This window comes from Mercurialis annua, linkage group LG6 (assembly GCF_937616625.2).
Source record: "Mercurialis annua linkage group LG6, ddMerAnnu1.2, whole genome shotgun sequence".
NCBI lineage: Eukaryota > Viridiplantae > Streptophyta > Magnoliopsida > Malpighiales > Euphorbiaceae > Mercurialis > Mercurialis annua.
In genome coordinates, this window is record NC_065575.1 from 38635048 (window position 1) to 38655866 (window position 20819).

At 28.3% G+C, this 20819-nt stretch overlaps 2 protein-coding genes across 2 annotated transcripts; one reads left to right on the plus strand and one right to left on the minus strand.

Annotated features, from left to right (window-relative positions):
* Window positions 1-6848: 6848 nt before the first annotated feature.
* Window positions 6849-9650, plus strand: LOC126686064 (probable pectinesterase 53). The gene is made up of 5 exons (XM_050380083.2): window positions 6849-7206; window positions 7460-7649; window positions 8320-8523; window positions 8708-8943; window positions 9326-9650. Exons 1-5 carry the CDS (start codon window positions 6869-6871, stop codon window positions 9477-9479), a joined length of 1122 nt encoding a protein of 373 aa, XP_050236040.1. The 5' UTR covers window positions 6849-6868; the 3' UTR covers window positions 9480-9650.
* A 5161-nt stretch (window positions 9651-14811) lies between these two features.
* LOC126686037 (gibberellin 2-beta-dioxygenase 2) lies at window positions 14812-19957 on the minus strand. The gene is made up of 3 exons (XM_050380047.2): window positions 19425-19957; window positions 16061-16415; window positions 14812-15484 (listed from the first exon to the last, which is right to left on the minus strand). Exons 1-3 carry the CDS (start codon window positions 19808-19810, stop codon window positions 15218-15220), a joined length of 1008 nt encoding a protein of 335 aa, XP_050236004.1. The 5' UTR covers window positions 19811-19957; the 3' UTR covers window positions 14812-15217.
* Between the last annotated feature and the right edge of the window lie 862 nt (window positions 19958-20819).

The following is a 20819-nucleotide window of genomic DNA, read 5'->3' on the forward strand; positions in this document are numbered from 1 at the left end:
GTCTTAAAGGGGTTTATTATGAGGGTCACCGCCGACTTCTAATATCAAATTAGTCTCTAACGAATTTTATTGGAGATGATTGCTTATATAAAGTACTATTACACAAAGGCACAGTGCGAAAACAAAAATGATTGCAATCATCTACACATCTTTCTTTTTTTTCAAAAGTAGAACCATTGATTGATGATTAACATATAAAATAAAAAAAATTATATTATAAAAAATTATAAAATTTAAATATATGATCTTCAAATTAAAACAACAATAACAGAAATAAAAAAAAACATTAAACTCGTTAAGTCACTGAGTTATGCCACTATTGCAGAAAGTATACGAAGATTCAAATCGTTGAAAACGGTCAATAACTTATCGAATTATTTCACGGAATGCTATCCGAGACAAAACGCACTAAATTTTTTTTGTTTTGTCCTATGTGACATACCAGAATTATAAAATGATGTATAACTCAGTATCCTTTTTTAAATAAAAAATATAACTCAATACGTTTTTTACAATTTGCGAGAAATTTTATGACCTTTTTTTAAGACTGTAACCTTCTTTAGAATAATTCGATAAGTTAGTAACCGTATTTAACGATTTGAATTTTAATACCCTTCTGTAACAGTGGCATAACTCAGTGACCTGACAAGTGTAGTATAAAAAAGAAATAACCAAAAAAAAAATTAAGAATATGAATCTCGCTAAAAATGTTGTCTTCGTTCTCAACATGAGGATCTTAACTTACCACCGTCTAGTTTTACCGACGATCCGTTTGATCCGCTGAATCCTAACATTTCTGATCATCTTTAATGAAATTCAAAAGAGATCGGTCAAAACATTAAAAAAAAGTTGATCTTTAAAAACTTAAATATAAAGCCCGCACAATCACTAAAATTGTTTGAAAAATCCAAAAAAATCAACATACAAACCAAAATTATTCTTAATTTTTTTTTATTCAAACATTGCTTTCAATTAATTAGCCGTAGTATTTTTATTCTCTTGTTTTATTGGATAATAAATAAAAACATAGAGAAAATTATATATAAAAAAATCTAAAGTTTAGAGAGTATTAAATGAATTGACGTTAAAGGTCGTTTGATTCGCAAAAAAAGAAGAAGGAGAAAATGAAAATATTAATGAATGACTCCTTTTATTTGTATTTGTTTTATAAAAATTTACTAAAAAATATGAATGTGATTACCTCTTCAACGGAAATCACCTATTCCCCCTCACTCGTACAAATAAACTTTTCATTACATATGAATCAAAATTTAACTAAGTATTTTAATAATAAATAAATAATATATAATTACTAAAAAATGTCAAATATTTATTTAAAAAAATGTTTTCAGATATTTATTTAAAAATAAGAAAAAAAATATAATTTTATAATTTTTTTAAATAAATAATAAATAACTTTTGAGTAAACTACCCATTCGTCGATGTTTGAACCATTTTTGTTGTAACCATAGCCTGAATCTTTAGTATAATCTAATGCTAATTTTAAAAGAGAACAAAATGTATTATTTAGATTTAGTCTATCAATTGGCGCCTATCAAGTTCTATTTCAGAATGTATTATGAACCATTATTCTCTTAATTGTGTGAAAATAATGATGCTCATATTGCTCACTGCATAAAATAATCGATAATGCAGAAAACGTATCATTATTTCTATTTCTGAGTTTGTTTAATAAGTATGCTGTTGCATGGCAATTGGTGCTTCTATTCTTATTTGGTGATTGTGTATATTTCCACATTTTTTGAAATAACATCGACATGTTTTTGAGTTTGTTATCACAAAATTATTGGCTGATCGGCTTGTTTATGTGGCGGAAAAAATAATTTCTTCTCATCATTTTAGTTTATTAAGAACAGATCCATTACTCATTGCATAGCAGCAGCTTTTGAAGGTATTGATACTCTTAATAAAAAATGATTTGGCAGAAATATGGCTCTTAAAGTGGATATTAAGAAGACTTTTGATACCATGGAATGGAACTTCATTCTGGAAGTTTTTGATGATTTTGGTTTTGATTTAAAATTTAAAAATTGGATTCTTGAGATTTTTTATTCGGCAAGAATCTCTATCATGCTAAATGGTACCGCCACAGGCTATTTTTCATGTTCCCGTGGGTGCATCAAGGTGACTCACTATCCCCTCTTTTATTCTGTGTAGAGGAGGATTTTTTTTTATCCATGCTTATCATTTATTATGTTGAGTCGGGCATGCTTGGTCTAAGCTATTCTAGGGACTCCAGGTTTTTCTTTCATCTTTTTTATGGAGACAATGTTTTGATATTCTGCAAAGCAACCAAGAAAAATGCTACAACCATCAAAGCTCTTTTTGAAACCTATGGTTCGATCTCGGGGTAGATTGTGAGTTGGGAGAAATCTTATATTTATTTTGGAGATTTAGTGTCAAATTCTAGAGTATTAAATCTAGCTCAGATTTAAAACATAAAAAAAGGTCCTCTTCCTTTTAATTATCTTAGAATGACTTTGTTTGTTGGGGCTCCGAAGGCTCTTTAGTGCGCCGAATTGCGGACAAGGTGGTCAATAAGCTTGCAGGGTGGAAATATAGCTCTTTGTTTATGGCGGTAGAGTTACTCTACGCAAATTTGTGATTTTCAGTTATCTTCTTCATTCATTTGCTGCTGTATAAATGGCCGAAGAGTCTTATTTGTTCTCTAAAGCGTTCAATCCGAAATTTTATCTGGACAACTTCCATTGATAAAAAGAAGGGTTAATTACATATAAAATCATAACCTTTACATGTTTTTTCATTTTAATCACGTCCTTTAAAAAGTGTCAAATAAAATCACCATCTTTCATTTTTTTGCAAATCTATCACGAATGTGAAAATCCGGTGTATATTTGTTAACTCGACAACCGAAATCAACAAGAAAAGAGTAAGAGAAATGTATTTTGTGTGTTGATAGGGCATTACTCAGATTAAAGCATTTATTTGTGAGAAAAAAGACATCAAATTTTACTCATCGACGATAGATTTGCAAAAAAATGAAAGGTGGTAATTTTATTTGACACTTTTTAAAGGACGTGATTAAAATTGAAAAACACATAAAGGTGGTGATTTTATATGGAATTAACCCTAAAAAGAAATTAACGGCATATTCTTGCTATTGACGGTAGTCATTCCTTTTTATTGCTTTATTTACATAGATAAAATAAATATCCGACTTCGTTTTCATTTTTTGTTTTTGTGATAAATTTATCAATGAGGCACATGATATTAATATATATTCAAATAAAAAATCAAATATAAATCAAGACCTTTTAAAGATTGAAGATGAAATCGTTTAGAAGTTATATTGATTTTTGGTTTGTTTATTTGATATCGAAAGGTTTGTTTGTTGTTTTTTTTTGAATTTTGGTGAGTCTTCTGTTAGACAACAAAGTAAAGAATTGGATTCTTATGATGGTAGAGCAGTTATGTAATTTTGATTTTATAAGGCGATCTGCAAATAAGACTCCGTTTCTTGTTCTATGTCAGGTTATTAAAAACGGTTTAACATTTTTAAATTTTTACATTTATAACTGTTTGATATTAATGGAATATTATTTTGATGGTAAAAAAAAGTCAACAAAATAGCTGTCTTCGCCATAATTAGAGTTAGCCATAGTTAACTAAAAGGGTGGTTTCAGGAAATATTTGAACCAGTCCTCGAGCGATACTGGGCCGGTTAGGAATCGATCGATTTCGGTTTATGATTCAAGTTATGGCCGATTGAAAATCTTTTAAAAAATATTTTAAAAGATTAAATTAGAATGTATAAGTGATTAGTTATTACTTAAAATTAAAAGCTAGTATTTGATATAAATAATTTAGTTATATATTGCTACATAAATAATTTTGATAATTTATATATGGTAGATATAGTCCTATATTGCTACAGAAATAAAATTAATAGTTAGTATTTGAAATAAATAACGAGTTAAAAACAAATAAATGAAATTTTATATATTTGTAGTTGTATACATTCTAAATAAATATAATATGATATATTAATAATTCATTATATATTTGTATATATATTATAAATAATTTAAAGTATTTGAAAAGATATATGGTTTGGAATCAGAACCGACCATTCCGGTTTTTTTTAAAATTGAACCGGCCCAAATTTGACCTCTCTTTGATTTCGGGCCGGTTTAAACCTGGTTAAAAATTTGACGGTTCCTAACCGAATATGATTAGTCCGATTTACAGTTCAACCCTGCCCATAGCCGTTGAACCTTGAATTTCATCCCTCTATACTATTTTGATTTTCGTATTGATGAGCTAATCTTGGCATACTCCAATAGAGAATTTCAAAATTTTAATTATTATATTTGTAGAATTCTTAGGTCCTTAATTTTCTTCGGTATTGAAAGCTCTTGGAGAAGTATAACAATGATAATGCATGGAAAATCAAATTTCTTGTTGCAGCAGCTACTTGCTAATTAGTAAACTCAAAGTAAACGATTTAGTGGGATAAATTATAAAATTCTTTTGTTTGCCGTTTTACAAATAAAATTTGTACAATGTAGTCATTGCTGACGTTGCCAAACTGTCCCCTCAAAACGGGGTGCATGGTTAGTCTTTTTCTTTTGGCTTAATTATTTAAAAACTACCCATCTTGAACTTTTTTTTCGTTTATACCCTGACCTAGGAAAAAGTTCATTTATACCCTGACGTATATGTTTATGTTTCACCTCTACCCCGAGTCACTAAATTAACCTCTTTTTATTTAAAAAAAAGTTTAAAATAGTCCTTCATTTGGAGAAAAATCCATTTCTAATTAATCTCTAATTAGTTTAGGTTAGAAATGAAGAACTATTTTAAACTTTTTTCTTAATGAAAAGAGGTTAATTTAGTTCCTCGGGGTAGAGATGAAACATAAATACATACGTCAGGGTATAAATGAATTTTTTCCTAGATCAGGGTATAAACGAAAAAAAATTCAAGGTGGGTGGTTTTTAAGTAATTAAGCCTTTTCTTTTTGGGTTGATTGTTTTTAGATTTGCAATTAAGTGATTCAAAGGAAAAGTTTTGTATTTTTAGGTGATAGAAGTAACGTATTATTTATATTTTAAATTTATATTTCTTTATTTTAATTATTATAATTAATGAAAAAAAATATGAGATGCCATCGCTGATTCATTGAATTTTTTTTGTTAGTGACGAACAACATACGTCACTAGATTTTAATGTCTTTTTAGCGGATGGTCGTCTGGCAACTCCCGGCAACATTCCCAACTAATACCAGCAAAAATGTTTTTTGTTTAAATAGTCGTCGCCACTTCCGTCGCTATGAATAAAAAAAACTATATATGTTTGGTTTAGGGATTTTACAGTTTTTATAAATTAACCATCTATTAAAATATGAGTGTATCTAATTAAACAAAAATAATACAATTTCTTAACTAAATGTTATGATAAACAAGTCCATAAGCTTGATTTAGACTTTGCATGTGTAATGTAGTGTAGCAGTAGATAATAAGGCTAAAATTTTTCAAGAAGACCTGCAGATTGAAAGACAACGACAGAATGTGAGGAAGTGGAGTTGTCGTCCCCACCATAGGAGGAGGTGGTGCTAGCTAGTAGCAACTGCTACACTGTTGCTCATATGATCAAATTAATTACTTCATTTCTGTACACCACTATATAACACTCACATTGATATACACTGCGAGATGCATTCCTAACAGTGTTCTAAAAATTGAGTCGATGATAAGGCCCCGATTTTCGATTCAGCCGGTTGAATGATCAGCTGAATAAAACTATGTAAAAAAATAAATATTGGACGCAATTTATGACTCAACTGTCCGTTTAACTGTTTTAAGTGTTGATTCAACTGCTGATTAAACTGTCGATTCATTTTGGTTATTTCGGTCCAATCTTATTGGACTGAATTTTAGCTCGGACACAGACACGGGAACACGGGACACTTGCACACGGACGTAGCAAAACTATGTTATTTTAAGGTTTTTTATGCAAAAAATGAAGTCTTGTGTTAAAAAGTCAAATGTCTTAAATGTTTCCGAAACGGGATACGTTGGTTGAATGAAGTGTCCGTACTAGCTAGTTTAAGATTAATCTGGACCTAATAATTAACCATTTTTTGATTCAACCAGCTGGTTCGATTTAGTTTTTTATAATCACTGATTGCTACACCCCTGTCCTATTTAAAGATTTGAACTGCCAAACAGATTTCTATTGCAAATTGGAATACAGCTACTCTCCCACTTCACCTTGCCATGTGGCATATTGGGTGTTTGGACCCATGCATATACTACATTATCTGCAATTCTAATCAACCTAATACCCCCTCTTCAATATATTGGCAATGTTCAATTAGGAGTATAATCGAATCAAATCGAATCGGGAGTTAGTAAGAATAATTTAGAATTAATTTGATATTATTCGAGTTGTGATCGACTCTGAGCTATTTCTAGTCATGCTATTAAATTAAGTTCGATGTTAAAATATCCGGCTTGATAAATTCGCAAGTCTAATCAAATTTTAGTTAGTTATACATGTTTATAATAATATTCTTTTTCGAATACTAAGAGTATTTAATTATTTTAATGAATTATTCGAACTCAAATTCCTAAAGTAAACTTTGATCAAGTAATTCGGATCAGTTTTAAACTTCAAATTTTAGATTCAAATTGTAGTCGAATTTAACTATGTTTTAATTCTACTTAAATCGATCAAACCCTAATTTCAATATTCAGTCATGGATTAAATACCAAAGACAGAAGGTTAATATAGTAAAATACAATTCCATATCCTATCCTCTCTACCCACCAATTAGCATTTTAAATTCCCACTCCAAACATGAACTCTTAACCCAATTTTTGCAATGGCTTCAAAATGCTATTGCCATTTCATTCTCTTCCTTCTCTTACTATCCATTTATTGTATAAACTTTTCTTCTTGTTTTTCAGATAAACAAACAGATTTCAAGAAATGGGTATCTTGGAACATTAATAATCATAAGAGAAGGGCAGTCTTGGAATCAAAATTTACAGGTAGCAAAGTTGTTGATTACAAGCTTCAGAAAGCTGAAATAAACAATGTGACAATAATAGTAAACCAAAATGGAACTGGCAATTTTACCACCATTGGAGAAGCTATCAATAGCATTGCACCATACAATACTAGAAGAGTCATAATAATGATCAATCCAGGTGTTTATAGGTAACTAATACAACTATATTATATGTTTACATATTGTATCGATTATATAATATAGTAAAATCAGTGGCAGAATCATAAATTTTATTTAGGTGGAACAATTTTTTTTTTTGTTCAAATTATATGTTATGTGACTATTTGTTTAGACTGACCGACTTATTATTTGACTTTTTTTTTAAATAAACCCTAACTCGCCCCGAACCTGATTCCGGCACTAAATAAAGAATTGCACTAACTACTTGTGATTTTGTTGTAGGGAAAAACTTATAATCTCCAAAAAGAAGGCATTCATTACATTTCTTGGGGATTCAAACGATCCACCTTTGATAACTGGTAATGATACTGCTTCAGTGTTTGGAAAAGATGGGAGGCCATTGAAAACGTTTCAAAGTGCTACTGTTGCTGTTGATGCTAATTATTTTGTTGCCATCAACATTAAATTTGAGGTAATTATGTGTTATATAATTAATTAACTTATTAAGTTACTGTTTCTATACACTATGAAGACGACAATTCAGACATATTACATAGAGATTCGTAGGCTGCTCGAAACATTCCAAAATACTAACAAGTGGCATCTCTCGTGCAACTAAAAATACACACACAAGCTTACGGCTTCAAAATCAACGTTGTTGATCAAATAATATTAAATTAATTAGTAGTATTAAATTATTTTAGGTTTAATATTTAATTTCATAATATAATGTTAGTTTAACGTTTCATTCTTGAATTGAATGAGCATGTATTTTAACCTATTGTTTTCCTATTTGAGTATTGGCTGGAGTTGATATAAGTATAACCAGATACGATTTTATCAAATAATCAAGCAACCTAAAAGGCTAAAAAATAATCTAATTTAATTATTTTCAATGTATTTAGCATACATATGCTTATTAGATTTGAAATATAAACAAACATAAACTCGTCTAAATTGTGTTCAAATATTTAATTAATTAAATAAAAGTTGTGTTGATCTAATTCTAGAATTTCTATAGCAAAAATTTGATACAATCATATAGAATAATCAATCAACTAAAATTTCGATACATTTCAACTATAATTTAATTCCCCATATGCCGGTTATTTTCTTGAAACTAAACTATGGAATTATTTCAGAACACAGCTCCACATGAAATCGGAAAGAAAGGTGAACAAGGCGTGGCGCTTCGGATATCAGGAACCAAAGCAGCATTTTATAATTGCAGTTTTTACGGAAATCAGGATACTCTTTATGATCACAAAGGTCTTCACTATTTCAATAATTGCTTCATCCAAGGCTCCGTCGACTTCATTTTCGGCTCCGGCAGGTCCCTTTACGAGGTAACTATATATTTTACTTCCCATAGATTAGGCTTGAAAGTTAATTTGAATCAGTTGAATCCGAACTGTTACAATATTTATGTACGAATGATTTGAATGGTTTATAATATTTACCATCATTTATCCAAGTTAATTTAAATTAATTGAACTCGAATTTTTACGATATTTACGTATGAATGTGCAGAATTGCCATATAAATTCGATAACAAAAAAGGTAGCATCAGTAACAGCTCAAAACAGGAGCAATTCGACATTGGAAAGTGGATTTTCGTTCAAAGATTGTGTAGTAACCGGAAGTGGCTTAGTGTACTTGGGAAGAGCATGGGGTGATTATTCCAGAGTTGTCTTCTCTTACACTTACATGGACAACGTTGTTCTCCCACAAGGCTGGAATGATTGGGGCGTCCAGAAACGTGACACGTATGCTCAAATTACTTACTAATTACTATTTCTGTCCCAAATTGATAAGTAGCATAGAACAGATACGAATATTAAAAAATTTAAATTTTTAAAATAAAGTGAGTTATTTAATACGTAAAAAAATTATTATACGTGTCTTCATTTAATATACTGGTAATTTTTGTCTTTCTGGTAAATTATGTTGTCTTTGTAAAATATGTTCTATAATTAATAAGTATATAAAATAATTATTTAGTAAAATAAATATCTAATACTTATATTTTGAGATAAAAGAAAATTGAAATAGTATCTATTAATTTGGGACGGAGGGAGTATATTTTTATTTTAAAATTAATATTTAATTAACTCAAATAAATTTTAATCAATATTGTTGATGTTGCAGGAGAGTATTTTATGGAGAATATAAGTGCACTGGGCCTGGAGCTAACTTTACGGGTAGAGTTCCATGGGCTCGGGTTCTTACAGATGAAGAGGCTCAGCCTTTTATTGGAACTTACTATGTTGATGGGGATACTTGGCTTCTTAGCCCATCATGAATATAATTGAGAGGGTCCAATAATTGAGTAATGTGATGAATTTTTTAAATATTTTAAGATTATTTTTTAATGCCATGCATAAAAGCTTAAAAAAATTGTGGTTGTATTACGTGGAGGTAATGCATTTTAAATTAATTATTTATATGTGACGATAATTGTTTAGGAGTTCGAGATCGAATTCGATTAAATAATTAAAATTTGAATTATATTGTGTGTGACTTGATTATCTTATAATTAATATTTTAAAATTAAATTTATTTAGATATAAAAATATTATTGTAAATATAAATATACTTTTTTTTTGCCAAAAAGATTTTGTTTGGATCAAATTTTTCAAAAATGATGAATGACATACTGTTTGGTTCTATTAATTTTTTTTTAAAGAAAGCTATAATTTACAAGTTAAATTGCAAAAATGAAAATGAAAACATAAGAAAACCGAATAGTGAGAAACAACTTTCTTTCAAGATATAAGAAATGAAAATATGGAGGAAATATGCAAATAGTATAACTATAGAAATTTATTATTAATAATTAAAAAATTAAACATACTAAATATTATTTATAAATTATATATTTTTTTTACAAATGAATTACTACATATTATGATAATTAATCAAATGAATTATTTAAGTATATTTATAATTTAAGTTCATCATAAGTTATCTATGAATTTTACAATCATAATTACAATTAGTATTTTAAAAGTTTTGTAATAATGAAAAATATATATAATAAAATCCAACAAAATAAAAAAATTATAGCTATATTATTTTTTTTCTAAATTAATTTGATTAAGTATTTGATAAAATAAGATAATAAGATAATGAAAAAAAATAGTTACAGAAAAGATTAAATTATTTTATTCATTAATAAAAGAAGTGGAGATTGAGAATAGAATCTTATAATTATGTTTTTATAAAAAATAAAGAATAGTTTTTAGTTTTTTTCATATAAAATAAATTTTATATTAATAAACTAGTGTTTAATTTTTATTATATACCAAAATGACCCACATATAAAGTTTCGTATGAATTTCGGATACATAAATATTTCGGAAACTAAGAAATCCGATTTTTTTTAAGATTTTCGTACATCATAGATTGCAATGGGCATAGAAAACAAGACAAAAAGCGACTACAAAGCGGGAAGACTAAGACAATTATTAGACTATCCGTATATGAACGGCGGATCAGCCTTCCTACACAAATTTTAGTATATGTATATCTTACACACCCGTGCATTATCATCTTCGCTTGCGAAACTAGAAGTAATTTGAGCATGTAGCTCGGTAGTGGAGGCGGCGGAGGCAACAACGTCAACAACAATTTTTTCCCGGTTTACTTGAGTGATCACGATGTCGCAGCCGGTTTTATAATTATCCGACTCCTCTAATTCTTTGCTGCATCTAAATAGAGCTTCTACCAATAACAACAATGAAGCCATTTAGAAATATAAATATATGCTACAAACACAAGAATACAGCCATTATGTCTCCACAAAATATACATTTATATGCATGTTGATTAATGTGATTTTGTAATTAATTTTCCAGAAGTATGCTATTAATTAACAGTTTTTGAATTAAGCTGTTATGTAAAAGATACACGCAAGCCTTGTCTCTATTATTCAACAATAGTATATGTGAAGCTTCTAGGTACGTAATTTCCATTCCATTAAATTTTTTGCCATTGCAATTTCAAGTTTGTTGCGTAGCATTTCAATATTTAAGTGAATGAATTTTTCAAAGAAATGAATTTTCTATGTATGGAATTTAAACTCGAAATTTTATAATTTTACAAGTTTAAAAATACAATTATTAATATGAATTAAAACACTGGTAAATGAATAAAATAGGTAACTGGTTCAAGCAGTTTAGAATGATATGTGATGATAAATACGTTTAACATGGAAATGTGATGATTACCGAACAATTAAAAAAAAGGAAATTTCCTAAAGAAGAAAATTGCTTAAATTGGCTAAGAGCTTTATGAATTATGGTGCATTAGATTGTAGAGTCATACTTGTTTTCATACCTAACCCTTATTTTGGAAAGTCTAATTCACAAGCTAGATCTCTCTGGTTTGGTTGATGGAACTACCATGCATGGCTTGTTTCGTTGTCAATGTTTTTGGTGAGGTTTTTAAAAAAAAATTAACATGAAAATTTATATTAGCTCAAAACTACAACAATTACAAGTTTAAGATACGGTATAAATTCGATGAGCTGACATAAACAAAAAGACGCCTATACTACACACACAAATACCTTAATCGCAAATCACCTTACAAACTTTAAAAATTAAAATCATATAATTGCGCTGCATCTACATATGAGTCCTCTAATTTTTCAAGAATCTATAATTTGCAAGTTTGAATTATTGAAAAACTGATGAAATCCACGGAAACCGGTAACAAACGAGTTTAAAACATTACAAAACTTGATCGAATCGAGAAATAGAACCAAAATACGGGATTCATCAAGAATCACAACAGATGATCGCCCAGAACTATAAAATCTTGAAAGAATCTGAAAAAAAAAAAACAGCAACAACAACATTAACCATACAACACATCTAAAAAAATCCAATCTGTAACGGAGAAATTTATTCAAAAACTGAAAAAACAAAACACAACAAACTATAGATGGAAAAAATTCGTAAAACAATTGAAGACGGGATATCACCGTTTTCACCCCTAGAAAGCAAACTGGTGAAGAAAACAGACCAAATAGAGCTTTCTCTCTAGCCTGCCTCTCTCGCCTAGAGAGAAGGGAGACCAACACCGCTTCACTAGTAAGATGTCACTTTGTTGTTTTGGGTGGAGTTAGATTGAAAATGGGCATTAAATCCACGAATAATTATTATTTGAATGTTCAAATTTATTTGAAAATAAAATTTAATGTTTAACTAAAAATTTATACATATCAATTTAATATTTGGGCTGGATAAAATATAATGAACATGCATTTTAAAGTAAGTTTTTATGCATCTTTTATTTTAAAATCAAATAATATAGTCCTTTATTTTTAAATTTGTTAATATTTTAGTTCCCGACCAAAAAGGTTCAAATCAAAGAAACGCATGTCTTATTTTCCTCTTAGTAGCCTGCTTATACTTCATATTTACACACTGCAAATTATCATGAATAGTTTCGTAAACCACCTGCAAACCATATCCAAAATCTATTGATTTTGTCTGCACTTTACGTTGCTAATCAATGGAAGAAAATCCAAAGAACCCTTAGAAACAATTGAATAAACAATCTAAAATGGACTGAACCTTGTTCTTTGGTTAACAGTACAGTTATGGGCAAATTAAGTCAGTTAGGCACAACTTCTGATTCCAATTGTTCACTTGATTGCCAACCAAGCAATGCAAATAAATTGCTAAGGATCTGTTAATAACCTCAGTTTGGTCATCATTTTGAGGAAGATAAGAGCTACTAAAGTTCATCTACCATGTTAAAAGATTCGGGCTTATCAAAACCTCTACCTTGAAGCAACACAATTTTTATGTTTTTCAAGACAAAACTATGAGCATTACTTTGCCCAATATGCATGACATTTCGATCACATTGTCAAGATTCCGTAACAGCAAATCATTATTAGTAGATTTTGTTAGCGTAATTAGTATACTATTGTAAGGTAGTATAGTCTTTTCTTTTATTGTTTAATTTTGCTTATATAAAAGTCTCTTTCTCTTCTATTGTTAGCATCTATTCTTTTATATTTTATTATTTATTCAATCAATGGTTTCGAATTCTTCCATAATGCTATCTGATTTATTAGTAAATTTAACTAAATTGATCTATATTATTCGTTATTTTATGAATATTGTAGATTTAATAATTTTGACCTAGGGATGGCAATGGGGAGGGGATTCCCCGTTCCCCGTGGGGACCCACCCCTAATGGGGCGGGGAATCCCCACCAATTACCCCCATGGGTACGGGGATGGGGGAAAATCATTCCCCAACCACGGAGATGGGGAGGGGACGGGGAGTATAGTCCCCACCCCATGGGGATCCCCGTCCCCATGGGGATCCGATTTATATTTATATATATTTATTTTATATTATAAATTTTAGTATGTTATTTATAATTTTAAATAATTTAACATAATTTTTTTTATTAATTTCTATTTAGTTATAAATATATAATATTATAAAAGGTAATAGTATTTTCTATAGTGATTTTTTTTTCAAATATCTTATGAAAATAATAAATTATTTATAAATTATATTTAATTATACGGGGAACGGGGATCCCCATGGGGATGGGGAATCCATGGGAATGGGGACGGGGATGATTTTATCCCCATTAATTAAATGGGGATGGGGATTCCCCATAGACGCGGGGATGGGGATGGGGATGGCTTCCCCGTCCCCACCCCGCCCCATTGCCATCCCTATTTTGACCGTTCAAATTTAACCCATTCACATTGGATGACATAATTTCTGAATTGGAAATTTAATTATGAAATAAATTTAATTAATCAATATAACATACTGTCTATATGTAAACTAATTAAATCGAGTCAACTCTACTTCACCACATGATCCACATCTAACTAATTGAGCAGAAATAGATTTTGTCAACTATTAGTGTACTGTACTTAATTGTTGGAGCATTCATGATCATTGCTCTAAATTCAGAAATGTAGCATTAATCAAATTTACTACTACATCTCAAAGTAGACCGACTACACATGTGACTGTTTAATTTAGTATCTACAAATACTTAATGTGGATAATGTATCCTTTTTTTTATTTGAAAAGATGTGGAGAATTTATCCTTATAAACACCACAAAAATATATAAGTATTTTTCAAAGTAGTGAAATTACAAACTAGCCAATCAGTGAGTGTTTTGGTTTGTAATTTGAGTAACTATTAAATAATTAAATTAGTTTTAAAACCTTATGTTATACACACCTGAGAATCATTTATTTAATTCTTTATAAGTTGATAATTTCATAATTTTATTAAATTTTATTTTTTAACAGAAATTTATAATTTTACCTATATTTGTTAATATAGAGATATATAATTGTGAATTTGTTGGGTTTAAACTCTTCAAATCACAAACTATCCACATATTATAGTTTAGGTTACTAATTTTTTTTCTTTTGTTTCCCTTTAGTTACTAATATTAATTATAATTTATTTGTAAAGGACGTTTCTCCATAATTTCAGTCCTTAATTGTTCCATGCAGCAATTAAATTTGTCATGTATCATCGATGCGACGATATCCATTACTCTATGTAGAATAATATTTGTTCATAGCACATTTTAGTTGCTATATTTTTCATATTATAACAGAAGAAAAATAAATTACAACTTTCAACTTAATAATTCTATTTAATTTTCGTATTATAACAAAACAACAATAAATTACAGCAACTAGAGAACTATATTTTAGCTAATATTAAAAAATACAAAAATAACATCACACTACATATATTGTTTTTTTTGCTAACTTATACATATCTTTTTCTTCACAAATTTCTTAGGCTAAGCTAAAACTTACACATGTGTTGCTTACATTTATAATAAGATGCCACATCTTTTACAAATGGGCTGAAATAAAAAAGAAAAACTTCCAATAATCAACATCATATTGGCCTATAATTTACAGCTACAAAAAGAATTTAAATTCCTTTGTGCATTAATTAGGCGGTGGAGATGAAACTTGGACTGTAAGTAACAACTAGTTAATTAGGTCAATTAGTTATTCCGATCATGAATCAATGTTAGAATTACCGGAATGAATTGTGAAGAAATCAAGCCTGGAATCTCCCAACCGCAAAGAATATGCAGCTTTCTTATATTCACCCCAAGTGAAGGGTTTATATTTAGTCGGATTTTCCGGTGATACCATCTCCGGTAGAGGTGATATACATGCATCTTCCGGTGGTGCTCCGAAGTACATTGTTGACATTCTTGGCTTAACTGAGTTCGCAAACGCCCTATGTCTCACGCTCCTCACACGCCCATTTGTTAACACCTTTATTTCACATATAATTTATTATTAATAAAAATCACCTATAAAATTTTAGTTTATAATTTTTTGAATTTAAATATTTATACTATTACACATAAAAAATTATATAAATATAAAAAATTTATAAAATTTATATGTTAAAAGAATTATAAATGTCATATGGATAGATTCCAATTTTTTTAAAAAAATTGACATTTAATATATTCATTTTTATTTATTTTAATATTTTTAATTATTTCATCAAACATCTAATAAAATAATATATAGTTACAATTTTTTAATATAATTTTTTATTTTTAATTCTACATATTAAATATATCATTTTCATATAATTATATTTGTTAATATAACATTAAAGTTTAAATGAATTAGAAAAATTATTTGTCTTCTATGATTTCAGCTAAGGAAAAATAGATAAAATGACCTACTTAATTAATATATGATTAAAAAGATAAAAAGACCAATTTAAAAAATATAAAGATTTATATACATTCATACACATCATAAACTTACTATTTAAATTTTCAAAAAATATAAGTGTAACCTAGCAAAAACAATTTAATCAAATTGATTGCTGACCTGTAATGCATCACCAACAATCAAGAAGAATCCAGTGGGGTCAGGTGGGACAGGGACCCACAAACCGTCATGCAAGCAGATTTGGAGGCCAGCCACGTCGTTGGATCGCAAGATGGTCAATATCTGAGGGTCAGAATGCTCTCCAAATCCAATTCTTTTTGGTGATGGGTCCCAATCTTTGACCTCTTTGACAGCCGATGGATAGTGATTTAGCCTAAGCACCGAGTCACTATGGACGGCTCTGATTAACCGACTGAAGACGAACTTATCTTCCATCCATAGTCCTTCTCCTAGCAGATCAAGAATTTCACAGGCCAACTCTCTTACATCTTCTATATAATCATTCACAGCACAACTGCAACACCAAATAGAACTATTATTATAAAAAATTAAAAACAATGATTAATTGATTATGATATTTTCTTTAATTGGCATATAAAATTTTAATTTTTTTTACTATATAAAGTTGGTGTTCCCTACTTTTTCTTGATTTGATTGGAGAATTGATTAATTTTTTTTTTTCATGAGTCATTACAAATTATTATTTCTGTCCATGCAAGCAATAGGCCGGTGCCTGCTGGTCTGTCGGAGAAATGGAGTGGTATTAGAATTTAACCAATGTTTATTATGATAATTGAATATTAGATATTTATTCTCACAGTGTATTTATATAATTTATTATAAGTGTATGGTCAGTCAAGAGCAGGACAAAATCCAGGCCGACTTTACTATAGATAGCAACATATTCATAATTAAAATTATGATTCATCATTGTATTATCAATTATGTCTCACTTAACATAACAAATTAATAATGGAAATTGAGCTTTTTATTGGGCCATTGCTAGCTAGCTTTTGCCAAGTATCTAAAGCCAAAATGATTACAATTTTAGAGAAATTTTATTAAAATAAAATATATGTGACTATCTGATTAATATAAATAAATGAAATAATTATATTTATCTATAGCTATGATCAAATTAATATTAATATCCTTATAAGATAACTTCATAGATTGATATGTTAATTCTATAAGTCTTGATTATATTCAATAAAAATATAAAAAGGATGAAATGTTTAATTATTAAAAATAAAGTATTTTAATTACTTTAGATACATTTATTGATTGATAAAATTATTTTTATTTTAAACTACAATAGAAAAGCTAATGTGAGTGTGACCATTTAAAAAGTTAAAATCATATAAAATATTTTTAAATGATTCTATCATTAGTGTGAAGTGAAGATGGGCCAATGAGAATAAGCATAACATGTTGCAAAATGGTTGTTGATAGTTACTTAAAGCAAAGTTTTCCCTTTTAATCAGTAGATGAAAGTTGAAAATGGACACTTATAAGGAAAAATAAAATATGTTTCTCACGTATGCAAATATTTGTTACACGTGTTGCTCTTAAATTTCTATTAGGTCAGTGACATCGAGCCACAAACTGTAAAGTGATTGAAAACGATGATCAAGAAATAAAGTTGAAAGCTATAATCAACTCTATACTATAAAAATAAAGTTTCTCAAAATAAAAACAAAATCATTCATCCAAAAAAAATTGAATTAGCTAGTCATAGAAGGGTAAGTTTGACTATTTGTAAATTATTTAAGATGGATTCAAAAAATTAATTTTAGAGCAATTTAGAAAATTTGAGTAGAGTTTAAACTATTCAAATGGAATCTCAAATTCAGCTTGATTGTCAATTAAAGTAAATGAGTCTTTCGCATACATAAAATAGTAAAAAAAAATTCTTATTATATTAACTTTTTATATCTCTAAAATTAGATATGTATTATTTTAATTAATTAAATTTTATATTTTATAATAAAAATTTTGTAAATGCCAATATTTATAACAATTTGTTAATAATAATTTTTATTTATCTCGAGTTCGAACCCAAATTTGAAATTATATTGATTCAGGTTCGATTTTAAATTTGAGCTTGTACAATAATTTTAAATTTAAATTTAAACTTGACATAATTTATGCTCGATTCAGCTCGTTTTCGCACACTAGTCATATATATTTTATAATATGACCATGCAAACTAGCTAATCAATGATATTATAATAAATTAGCAAGTTGATTCAGATATAATGAAATTGAACTGTAGAACGTAATTAATTTAGACCCCCCAAAAATAAACAATACTATGTTGTAGATTATTTTAGTTAAACCTTTCTTTTTCTCCTAAAGGAAAGATGTCATTTTCTAGGATACCAAGCAATTACACTAAAAAATTCTTCCACCGTTTCATTTTCAAAATATTAAATAATTTATTTCCCTCATATACCGGCCCAATTGCCATATGCAATAAATAACTTTTTGTTCTTTATTTATATAAAATAATGAGCAGCCATTACAACGTTAAAAAATTAAATATAACACAGCCGTTGCGCATTTTATTTATATAATAAATTAATAGTGCGTTAGTTATGTGAAAAACTGAATAATTAAAAAAATTCCTATTACAAATGCTCATTGATTTGTTGTAAAAATGACGTGACAGCGGTTATATGGGCTAAACACTTAAAACACTTTTTTTTTATAAAAAAATGTATTTAAATAAATAAATCAATGATATATAAAATAAATTATTTAAACATTAAAAAATTTAAATTCATGATAAATAATAAATAGACTGTTTTTCAGGAAAAAAAAATTTACTGGTGAATTTTTAGATAAATAATAAAATTTATGACTAATTTGATTAGGCTTTTTTTATTTTAAAAATAAATTTTCTAGTAAGAAAAGATATCTAACTTTTGTTATGGTAAATTAATTCATAATTATAGCTTGTTTGGTAATTATATTATAATTTTTAAATTTGTCTGTTTGATGCATTATTTTTGAGATATTATCAAACATAACTGCAACTCTTCTGAAGTTGAGCAAGATATTTGAGCCTCACAGCGTCGCATTACATCTTCCCCGTGAAATAGTAAAACAAATTGTGACCGATGAGTAAAAAGAGACAAACAAATTTGTTGTGTTTTAAATATAAACTACTAAAAAACAAACACCTCCACATACTAAGCAAAAACCCCGCGAACCTGGTATCCTACTAAACTAGAAAAACTGAAAAACACGAACAAAAACCCCTTCTTTGGTTTTTTCTTATAATATTTTTATCTTAATATTTTATGTCATCATCTTTCTGAATTGTTTCTTCAACATGTGACGTATAATACTTAACGAAAACAGACAACATGTGTTAATTACAAGAACCTAGGCAACACGGACACGAAAAAACATACTGTTTAGACACGACTGTGGTGAAAATAGTGTCTAAAACGTCAAGTGTCAGAAACGTTTTCAAAACAAGAACCACAAAAATGAGGTTTTGATATAAGATTATTACCTGAATTTCGCAGGGTTATCAGAGATCGTTTTGGATCGGTCGGAAACGGAGACAGGATTCGTGTGAAGAAGAAGATATTCAAGCTCGCCTTTGTCGCCATTACTTCCAATGTTCTTACAGCCATATCCAAAAGGATTAGCAGGACCAGCTTTTTGCTTTTCTTGAACCGATTTTCCAAAAAAATCAACACCCTCTTGTTCTAATCTCTCAACTACTGTATTACTAACGCCATGATTAACAACTTTGAAGAATCCATAATCTTCGCAGGCTCGTAAAATTAATTCAGACACAGTCGATTTATTAAGCGAAAGATCAATTGTCGGAATTCCAACTGCCTTGGTTTTTCTAGCACGCATTATTGGAATATTTGAAGATGGTACTACCATTGTTAATTCTTGCTCTATTACTACAAGAATAAAAAAAATTCGTCAAAATATTTATTTGAAGAAGGTAATGAATTTAAAAAAATTATTTGAAGAAGGTAATGAATTTAAAAAAATTATTTGGGAGTGTTGAAGTTTAGAGAGGTATGATAATGGCTGAGGTGGTGTGTATTATATAGATATATATAGAAGAGAGAACAACAGGAAAAAGAAGGAAATTTATATGAATATTGTATTGCTAGGTAGGGGTCGCTTTTATTTATTTTTTTGATTTAATTAATAGTACGTGGATTTATGAGACGTGGACTTTATTTATATATGACACTCTCAAATTAAATATATTAGAAAAAGACTGTACTAATATAAAATAATTTAAATCAAATGATTTTGAAAAACTTAAAACCTACAAGACTTTTAATATCTAATTAATTATCATTCAAAAAAAATTTAATTATCATTCAAATTTTATTATTTGATTTCAATTATACATATTATGGACCCGTTTGGATAGATGTGACAATATAATATAATCTTGACTATAATTAAGACTTTTTACTCATCACAACATTGCTACATCATTATAAAAATATATTTTTAATTTAGTTTTAAAGGCTGGATAAAAAAAACTGTATAATATAATTCTAGTTATAATTAAGTTTTTTTTAAAAAAAAATATATTAGAAAGAAGACTTTTATTGAAAATTTAGATTTTTAGATTACGAGGTTAATATTTTTCTTATGAGATCAATTCGAACTAGCTAATGTCTTAAAATCGTCATATTCAGTACGATTTCATTTTTATTGTATTAATTATGGTCATTTGTATAATAATTTTAAATGTTATCACATGTGGACTATGTCACAGCTGAATTGACATATTTTATTTTGGCATGCCATTTAAAAATCGAATAGTCAATTTTATCTTTAAATTAAAAGACATAAATGATTTTGATTTTAATAATACATCATTTATGATTAAAGTATGTTGAGTCAGCATTAGCATGGCTGACAA